The following is a 10,704-nucleotide window of genomic DNA, read 5'->3' as shown; positions in this document are numbered from 1 at the left end:
TGTTTATTAAGGTGTTTTTTGTTGAAAATTTTGGATCACATATAAAAAAACTTATATATTTAGATGTTTTATGATTTCTTTTAATTTGATAAGATAAAAAATCAATTTGTTGTAAATTTAAATTCTATTTAAAGATTTATTATTAATTAATAAGTTATTACATGTACAAGACATGATTTAAATTTATTGATATTTATTTAAATAAATGAGTGAGTTGATGATACGGTTAATCCAAGTAAGAATGATATAATTGCTATTGAAAAAAATAAACCTTATTGATAAAGTGAGTTGCATCAAGTTTTATGATAATTACTTTAACAGTTATATTTAAAAACCAAAACTAAGCAGGTGAAACAATCCCTTTGGTCACATGTCTCAATTCAATTGGCTGTCCATTTATAGCTACTATAGCCAGCGAATTAGTGTAGCCCCCCCACAGACGGCACCGTAATTCATATTCTTTATTGACTTGATCGATCTATATTCTATCCAAGAAGGAAAGAGGACAAGCGTTTGACGAAATTGAAGGCAGCGTGAGATTGAGGATTGTGGATATGATAAACATGGTCCTCTTGAGTCTCCTCGTAAAGATCCAATTCCCCAAGCCAGCCACTATTCTTGACAGCATCGTAGTACCAAATTCCTCTGTCCCTTAACTTGTCTTTGCCGGCAACACAGATCAGCATCTTAGAGCATCCAAGTCCAGCCAAGGTTGGTGCCCCATCAGCCATTGGATTGATCATAGGGCAATCAATCCCACCAGGGGCACAAGGGAACACGAAGTTCCAAACTTTAAGCATGTAGTCGGGGGTAGCAATAGCCTGTTCTGACCCGATCGGTTGTGAACCATAGAAGAATGGATGGGAAAGAAAAGCACCCAACACTTTGACAGAAGCAGGTAAAGTCTCAGAGCCAGCACGCATAAGCATGTTGTGAACGATGTTCCCGCCAGCGCTATCACCTCCTAGGAAAACTCTGCTGAAGTCACCGTGGTTGATCAACCATGGCTCCTTGTTGGGTGGGTTTGGAGAGGAATAATGAGCGGCAACCCATTGAAGAGAAGCCCAACAGTCATGATATGCTGCTGGGAGAGGGTGTTCCGGTGCGAGCCTGTATTCTACAGAGACAACTATGACATCAACTTGGGAGACAAAGCAGTTGAAGTGGGAGTGGTAGGATTGAGAGAAAGCGGATTCAAATAAGAATCCACCGCCATGGAAGTAGACCAAGATGGGGAGTTTGTTGTTGTGAGTGTGTTTTGGAAGGTAAAGGCGAGCGGAGATGGAGGGTTCGTGTGAGATGAGTGTGTCTTTGGAGGAGACAGTGAGTTGTGGGTCGTCAAGGGAGGGTGGCACAAACGGGGATTCTCTGAGGCGTTCCACGGTGCCATCCTTGTACACCCTCACCACAGTGGGAATCTCTGCGGCTATCTCTTTGCTGTTGTTGGTCGTAGATGAAGCCATGTTTGAGACACACACAGAAAGAGAGGAGAGGTCTATTTATTCTTTTCTTCTGTGCGAGAATGAAATTGAAGTGATGATCAAATAAAATATAAAGAGAAGATGGGGAAATACTTCTTAACGTTTATGTAATTCATGTATGCTTAAAACGTCAAATGTGGAGTGCGGACATATATAATGACTCTCATCTTCATCTAGAGCACTTAAAAATGAAAATAAAAGAGAAATGCTTGTCCTTGTGATTTGTGACAGCAAACTACTACGGCCATTTGAATCCATAATTTTCAATAAAGCCAAGGTGAAGCTACATGCCATCATCGGCATATCCTAAGCCAGATCAAAATATTGGATTAACATCCTCTAAATTTTGAATTTTCTTTAAAGATAAAATATGATCTTTTACTATTTATTTTATAGGATGAGACCCATAGAAAATAAAAAAAAATAAGAGAAAAATTATTCAAGAATAAAAGATCACGTTTTACCTTTTAAAATAAAAAGTCAAAATTTAAAAGGTCTAAATTCTAAAATATTAGTATCAGTCTCATATTATATATATATAACTGCCGGATTTTCCTTGGTCGCTGGGTGCAGTCCAATTTGTCTTTTTTAAAAAACATAAAAAATAAAAAAGCAACTTTTAATGTCGATACTTTTATTCAGTGTAAGCTGAACTATTTATTTTGGCTACATTAATTTCATTGTCTCCTTTGTATTATACAATACAATTTGCACCTTTTGTTTGTATAATTTAAGTCATTTCTTCAGGAAAAAAGTTATTTATTCCATGGTGTCAATTATTTTCTTCTTTCACCCACCATACTTATCTATTGCTTTCTTTTGTTTATTTTTTTTCTTTTTTTTTATAAAATATAGATACTTTGCTAAATTATCATGTTCGCATCTCGGATACATTTTGGACACAACATTTATTCGATATGCGTGTTTGTTATATTTAAACGCGTCTTAATAAAAAATAGAAAAGTTTTCACCGAACACACTTAAGCACACTTAAATAACATCATCTGTCAGCGTGTTCAGTCTTATTCTTAACATGTATTCTTGAAATAAGTTTAGAAATAATATATATTATTATTTATTAAAATAAAAAATATTTTAAATATTTTATATAATTAAAAAAGACATTAAAAATTTATTTTATATTATAATATCAATAAAATATCAAAATATCATTATTTTTTATCAAAAAAATACTTTATATTTTCTAGAGCAAATAGTCATTTCTGACCATGAAAGATTCGAACGCTGACAAAACTAATCATAAAAAATTAAAACTAAAGTTATACCCATACAAGATAAATTTTGTTTAACAAAAATGACCAATAGTTAAATTTTTATTTATAATTCCATAAATACCCCTTCTCTTTTTCTCTTCATTTCTTGTCTTTCTTCCAAAATCACCACCACCTTTCAAAACTATCACCACCACAGTTTTAAAATCTACCATTCCACTAGATCTACCCATCTTCTTCCTCATTCTCCGAACAAACAAAACAACAAACACTTTCTCCGTGCTTGTTCATGTTGCTATTATTAGATTCTACTGTAATTTTATAATTGGTTAAATGATACCTTTAAGATTTGATGTAGTGTATAAATTTTAATAAACTACTTTTGAGCATATTCTGACTATGTGTACATGCTATTTAAAATGTCTGCTTGACATATATAGTGCATAAATGTTCATGAGCATACTTTTAGATATTCGAAGCATTGAATTTGAGATATTAAAACTAATCACCTTAATATCAATTGTTTGGTGTGGACAAGAATCAAAGAGCATCTCGTGGATGCGAGCGAGGTGTTATATATGGAAATAACGAGGAGCTGTTCTCGCTTACTTTTTGTAAAGCGATCAAAATTTTTTAGGACAAAAAATTTTATTAGGGGATAGGATGTAAACTCCGGGTAATTAATAAGTAGTTAACCAATAAATTAATTATTATTAAAGAAATTAAGAAATTAAAATTGATAATTTAGAAGAGGAGAAATAATTAAAATACAATTTTTGACACTAATTTTAAAGTTTTTGGCCCAAAATGGGCTAACAAACTGAACTGCCCACCATATAAATATAGGGTTAACTACCAAAAATGCTCCCAAATTTTTCAAACGCTGACAAAAATGCAACTGAATTTTACTATGGATAAAAATGCCTTTAAATAATTTTAAAATGCAACAAAAATGTCCAATAGTAAATATATATTTTGAAAAAATGCCTTAAAGATTGAATTTTGAAGTGATTTTTTGCAAGAATAATTAAAAAAATGAGATATTATTATTCTTAAAGTTTGGTGGTTTTTTCTAAATATATATGTTTTTGTGATTTTTTAAAAATATTATTGGTTGTTAACAAAAAAATTACAAAAAACATACCTACTTAACGAAAAAATTACCAAATTTTAAGGATAATAATATCTCATTTTTCTAATCATATTTGCAAAAAATTGTATAAAAATTCAATCTCTAATGTATTTTTTTTGAGAAATATATATTTAATATTAGATAATCTTGCAAAAAAAAACTAACATTCAATATATATTTCTCAAAAAATAAACTAGAGATTGAATTTTGATACAATTTTTTGCAAGCATGATTAGAAAAATAAAATATTATTATTCTTAAAATTTAGTGATTTTTTGTTAAGTACATATTGTTTTGTAATTTTTTAAAAGTATTATTGGTTGTTAACAAAAAAATTATAAAAGATATATATACTTAATAAAAAATTACCGAATTTTAAGTATAATAATATATTATTTTTATAATCATGTTTACAAAAAATTGCATCAAACTTCGATTTTTAAGGTACTTTTTGAAAATATATATTTACTTTTCGAAAATATATATTTACTATCGGGTATTTTTGTTGTGTTTTTAAATTATTTGAAGGCATTTTTATCGATAGTAAAATTCAAGTGTATTTTTATCATCGTTTATATAATTCAAGAGTATTTTTGGTGGTCAACCCCATAAATATGAGAATTCAGCCTTCTCTTCCTCATTCTTTCATTTGAAGCATGCTGAACTTTGATTTGGGTGAGGAGAATAAAAAACAAACCCTAACCCCTTATTCCACTTTTAATTTCAAATCCTTATAACTTTCAATCCGGAGTACCAATTGATGAGCCGTCAGCGGCCATGCGTTTGGCTCGGAACTCTCTGCAAAATACTCCCAACGATTTGGTAAGGAATTTGTTATTGTGTGTCCAGTTTTCTGTTTCCCCATTTTCCACAAATTTGAATTTTAGTATTGAGAGATTTTGTGATTTTGATAGTTTAGGAGTACTCTAGCAGTAGATGTTGGGTTTTACTCCAATTTTGAGTGGATAAGGTAAGAAACTACTTAACCCTCTATAAATCATTAATTAGCAAATCCTATGTTAATTATAGTGAATTTGGATTGTATTAGATTGAATTGGGTGATTCAGAGTAAAATTGGTGAATATTGGAAGCTTGGAATTGAATCCTGGGAGCTGAAAATTCAATTGGTGAGGAGTTAGAGCTTTGGAGCTTGAGGAATGGTGGATAATTGAGGTGTTCCGGGCTTAGGGAGGAATCGGCTAAGGTATGATTTTGGTTTCTCGTAGATAATATATAATGTTTCGTGAAAACATAGACTAGTTGACCATAAGATTGGTTGAATATTGTGAGATTAATAATGTTAGTAGTTTTGGTGAAATATTGAGTTTGCTATAAGTTTGAGATGATGGTTGATGAGAATGATGACTTTGAGTTATAATTATTGAGGTATTGATGAATTGCATTATTCTGATTGGGAATTTTTGGAATGGAATTGTTGAGATTAAGAATCGGTATGTTGTAGAAGGTATGGATTAATTGGAAAACTGTGTTGAAAGTGTTTAATGTTGTCTTGGAGTGTAAAACATTGGTTTGAGTTAAGGTTGTTGGTAAAATAGAGGTTTTGGAGATTTTTGTAAAAACTTGATTTTTGATCAAACTACGGTCGGTCATAACTTGGCTTCCACACCCTCAATTTCTTTCAAACTTATCTCAAACAAAAATTGAATCTGTGAAGTGTAAGAACTGAAGTTTTTTTTACGTAAAATTGTTTTAATAAAATAATAATTTTTAATTGCTCCAAATAGGTTCAAAAATGTAAAAATGATCTTTTTAAAATACAAAGGTAAAATTTGAATTCAGTAAATTTTTTTGAGTTGAAAAATGTATTTTTGCAAAAGATTTTTGTAAAAATGTGTACCGGTGCTTAAGCCGGCAGTACCGGCTTTAGACTGTCCGGTACCGTGTTTTAAGAAAATAAGATTTCAAAAATTTGATTTATTTTTTTGCAAGGGAAAAAATAAATTAGAATCGAAAACTGGGCACCAATCTTAAAGATTTTGGCCCACTTCTAAAACATATAACGAGTTGGATCGGGCCCAAACTGGGCCCAAGATCCAACATATATATGTCTGTTTAATGAGCATTAAGCTCATTTTGATGGGAAGAGAGAGAGAGAGAGCTCGGATAGGTGATGGTAGGGGGTGAAACCGCATTGTCACTATTCATCATCACCTTCCGGGAGCCATAACTTGAGCTACGGAGCTCCGATTGACGAGTCATTTGTAGCCATGTGAAGCTCTCGTCAAGCTCTTCGTTTCTATCTAAGAAAATCTGGTAAAACTTGCACTCCAGTTTCCTACCCTAACATTTTTGCATTTTTGGGTTTGGTTTTGAAGTAAGTTTTGTGATTTTGTTTGTTTAGGGGTGATCTAGCATTGGAATATTGTTGGATTTTATCCCTAATCTTGTTGGGTAAGGTAAAATTTCACTAAACCCTTGTGTTTAGTTTTTTGTGAATCTTAGGTTTTGATTTTGATATATGTATGATGTTAGATTGTGTTTTGGAGTTTGTTGGAGTGATGCTTGGTGGTTTTGAGCTTGGTGGCTTTGCTTGGTGTTTTGAGTTGCATGGGAATCGGCCAAGGTATGGTTTTGGTTTCCTTTATGTAATATGTAATATTTCTGGAAGCTTAGACCAGTTGACATTAAGATAGGTTTGAATGATGTGATTGTATGATTAATTGTATATAAATACTATGCTTGATGATGGTTTGGATGTAGGTTGAATGAGTTTGAATGTGATGACATATATGTTGTTAGATGATGATTATTGATGAGTTATGTTGGTGGGTGTTGAGGTTTGAAAATGGATGTTGATGATGATTTTTTATTGTTGGTTATTTTGGTTCATGTTGAAAGTAGATGAGTAAGGAGGTTTGATGAATTGAATGGATTGGTGAGAATTGTGAATAATGATTATGAGTGTTGATTAATGATTGAATTGGAAATTATGGATTTGCAGTGATTTATGGTGTAATAATGGTTGTGAATTAGGTGTGGAATTGATGGAAATGATATGAAATGGTAAGTTGTTGTGTGTGGTGGTGGTTTATGACGGTTGAGTAGGCTTTGATTTGGTTTTAAATTGAGAGTTGTGAAAAAATTGGGTTTTTAGTATTTTTGGTAAAAATGGATTTTAGGCCAATTTTGGCGGATCATATCTTGAGCTACAATTTTTTGAAATTGATTAAATTTTATATCAAATTAAAGATCATTTAAAGAGCTTTAAAATGGTATAGATTTTTGTAGAAATCTGAATTTTGTAGAGAAAGATATGATCGTTAGAAGTTGGTGTTAAAAATCTGAATTTTGGTTTGTGTGCGCACGCACACTGCTGTGCGCGTGCTCTGACCAGTGGCTATTTTTGGACTTGTGCGTACGCACAGCCCTCCCTGTGAATTTTTGAAAACGTGCGTACACACACACTGGTGCTCACGCACACACAGGGATATGCCTACTGTTGAGAGCGATTGCACACTTTGGTGCGCACACACACCCTATGAATTTTGCAAGTTGTGCGTACACACAACATCATGTGCACACACAGGCTGGGAAAACTCTTTTGGGCGTGCATACGCACAACCCTATGCGTACGCACATTGCCCTGTTTTTCAATGAAAACCTTGTTTTTAACTATTTTACCATCCCGGCAAGCTTGTAAACTTCCGTAACACTTGTTTAAAACCTTTTTTCCAGTTTTAGGATCTTGAATTAAGGGAGAAAATAATAAGTGAATAAAAAGGGGTATTTAAGTTATGAGTTTTGAACCGGTGATATAGGTTTGGAAGGTTTGTGTTATTTCTAGCTTGATTGGGTGAATGCTGAGTTGTGAAGTTTATGGTTGAAGAGATTATTGAGAAATGAGAATGCTTATGATGAATTTGAAAAGTTGGAAACCAGTGATGGGATGGTTATGATGAGTTAAGAACTCAGAAAGGAATAATGAAATTATTGGATTATATGAGAGTGTGTGGGGTCTATATCCCTGGTGTGGCAGATTTCTCTACTGCATGAGTGTACGAGGTCTATATCCCTGACGTAGCAGATTTCTCTACTGCATGAGTAGTTGTTGTTGTTTCCTTCTCTACCGCATGAAATGTGCGGGGCCTATATCCCTGGTGTAGCAGACTCCCTGCTGCATGAGTGTGCAGAGCACTATATCTCTGGCGTAGCAGATTTCTCTGTTGCAAGAGTGTGCAGGGGACTATATCTCTAGCGTGGCAGAAAAAGTTACATCTGAGAGGATGTGTCGGGTTGGCATTTACGGACCGACAAGTGATATCACAAGCCAATAGGACTTGCATTCATCATATGCATCTTCTATATGCTTGTTAGCTTTGCTTAACTTCAGTATGCCTAAATGAATCACATGTCTACTTGCTATTTGATTACTTGCTGTATTTGTATATTACTTGTGCTTTACTTGTATGCATTATCTATGTTTTTTGCTGGGATTGAGGAGGCTCGGTAGGCGGTGGCGATGGGATCGCAAGAAGATTAGGTTGGCGAAGGTTGTGGGATACAGCAGTGTGATTAGTATTAGTTAGAATTCTCCTAAGTTTAGATAACCTTGTTTATGGTTTAAGTTCTTTATTTATTTTTTTCTTTTGTTAAGCTTGAATATCGGTATCGATGTGAAGTTCTAGGATTGCCTTTGGCGTCCTGGAACCTTACATCTTATATATTGGGTACTGTTACAATACTGAGAACCTTCGGTTCTCCTACCATATGTTGTTGTTGATTTTCAAATGCAGCTCGTAATTCACCTCGGTGAGATTATGGATATGGTGACAAAGCGGAGTATGGTTTCTCCCTGGTTCATTTCTGATTTATTTTGTTGTAGTATTTTCTCTCTCACCCTTTGTATTTATATAACCTTGTTGCCTTAGAGGCTTTATTTTTGAAAACTTTGAGAGATAGGTTGTTGCTGTTTTAAACTTCAAAACTCTGTTGTATTCAGTTTGACTAGTCGGCCTAAACTTCGTAGGCTGCGATTATTCCACTTTTGTATATCTTATTTACTTTAATTACTACCTTATGTATCCTGGACCTATCGGCAAGGTTTTATATTTATTATGTCTTATTGTGTCCATAGCTCGCGCATTAGTATCATGTGTAAACGTTTCGCGTATTGTAATTCCGCTTTATGCGACTTTGAGTTGTATTCCTTCATCGGGCTTTTAGTATTAATACCCCTTCATACATATATTATACATTATAAGCTTTATAATTGTCGTGACACTTTGTTATCCTTTGCTTTACGGCTAGAGGTAAAGCTTAGGGTAATGGGGTGTTACACGAAGTGTGCGCCGTTCAAAGAATGGACTAAAAATTATCTTTAACAAAATAGTTATGCTTGACGGAAGTTTGGTGTGTAAAAGTACTTTCTGCATAATGGTGGACGAAATTATGATCATCAACAATGGCTCCAAAGGCTTGGTGCTCTCAAACGTGAATCACACTTTGTCACAACTCCGCACAACTAACCAGCAAGTGTACTAGGTCGTCCAAGTAATACCTTACGTGAGTAAGGGTTGATCCTACAGAGATTGTTGGTATGAAGCAAGCTATGGTTATCTTGTAAATCCCAGTCAGGCGGATTTAACTGGATTAAGAGATTATTGGTTTAAATAAAGTAATAAAATAAACAGAAAATAAAGATAAAGTTACTCATGTAATTCAATGGTGGAAATTTCAGATAGGTGTATGGAGGTGCTGTGTTCCTTCTGAATCTCTGCTTTCCTACTTCTTCCTTCTAGTTTTTCATCACTCCTTTCTATGGCAAGCTATATGTAGGGCATCACCACTGTCAATGGCTACATCCCATCCTCTCAGTGAAAATGGTCCAAATGCTCTGTCACAGCACGGCTAATCATCTGTCGGTTCTCAATCAGGCTGGAATAGAATCCAGTGATTCTTTTGCGTCTGTCACTAACACCCAGCCTTCAGGAGTTTGAAGCTCGTCACAGTCATTCAATCCCAGAATCCTACTCGGAATAGCACAGACAAGGTTAGATTTTTCGGATTCCCATGAATGCCACCATCAATTCTATCTTATACCACGAAGATTCTAATCAAGGAGTCCAAGAGATATGCGCCCGATCTAAGGTAGAACGGAAGTGGTTGTCAGTCACACACGTTCATAGGTGAGAATGATGATGAGTGTCACGGATCATCACATTCATCAAGTTGAAGTGCAACGAATATCTTAGAACAGGAATAAATCGAATTGGATAGAAAATAGTAGTAATTGCATTAAAACTTGAGGTACAGCAGAGCTCCACACCCTTAATTTATGGTGTGTAGAAACTCCACCGTTGAAAATATATAAGTGAAAGGTCCAGGCATGGCCGAATGGCCAGCCTCCATGATCTGAGAACTAAACGTCCCAAGATAAATAATAGAATAAAACTGAGACCAAAAGATCCTAATACACTAGTAAAAAGTTCTATTTATACTAAACTAGCTACTAGGGTTTACAGAAGTAAGTAATTAATGCATAAATCCACTTCCGGGGCCCACTTGGTGTGTGCTTGGGCTGAGCTTGATCTATCCACGAGCTGAGGCTTCTCTTGGAGTTGAACACCAAGTTGTAACGTGTTTTGGGCGTTCAACTCTGCTTCGTGACGTGTTTCTGGCGTTTGACTCCAGAATGCAGCATGGAGCTGGCGTTGAGCGCCGGTTTACGTCGTCTAATCACGAATAAAGTATGGACTATTATATATTTCTGGAAAGCTCTGGATGTTTACTTTCCAACACTATTGAGATCGCGCCATTTGGAGTTCTGTAGCTCCAGAAAATCCATTTCGAGTGCAAGGAGGTCAGATTCCAGCAGCATCAGCAGTCCTTTGTCAGCCTC

The 10,704-nt window shown here is 34.5% G+C and overlaps 1 protein-coding gene across 1 annotated transcript; it reads right to left on the bottom strand.

The window, feature by feature from the left end:
• Positions 1-256: 256 nt before the first annotated feature.
• Positions 257-1,614, bottom strand: LOC107488563 (2-hydroxyisoflavanone dehydratase-like). The gene has a single exon (XM_016109323.3). It carries the CDS (start codon positions 1,461-1,463, stop codon positions 486-488), a length of 978 nt encoding a protein of 325 aa, XP_015964809.1. The 5' UTR covers positions 1,464-1,614; the 3' UTR covers positions 257-485.
• Between the last annotated feature and the right edge of the window lie 9,090 nt (positions 1,615-10,704).

Source organism: Arachis duranensis, chromosome 5 (genome assembly GCF_000817695.3).
Source record: "Arachis duranensis cultivar V14167 chromosome 5, aradu.V14167.gnm2.J7QH, whole genome shotgun sequence".
Taxonomy (NCBI): Eukaryota; Viridiplantae; Streptophyta; class Magnoliopsida; order Fabales; family Fabaceae; genus Arachis; species Arachis duranensis.
Note: the sequence above shows the minus strand (reverse complement) of the source record. Positions and strands in the feature narration are given on the sequence as shown.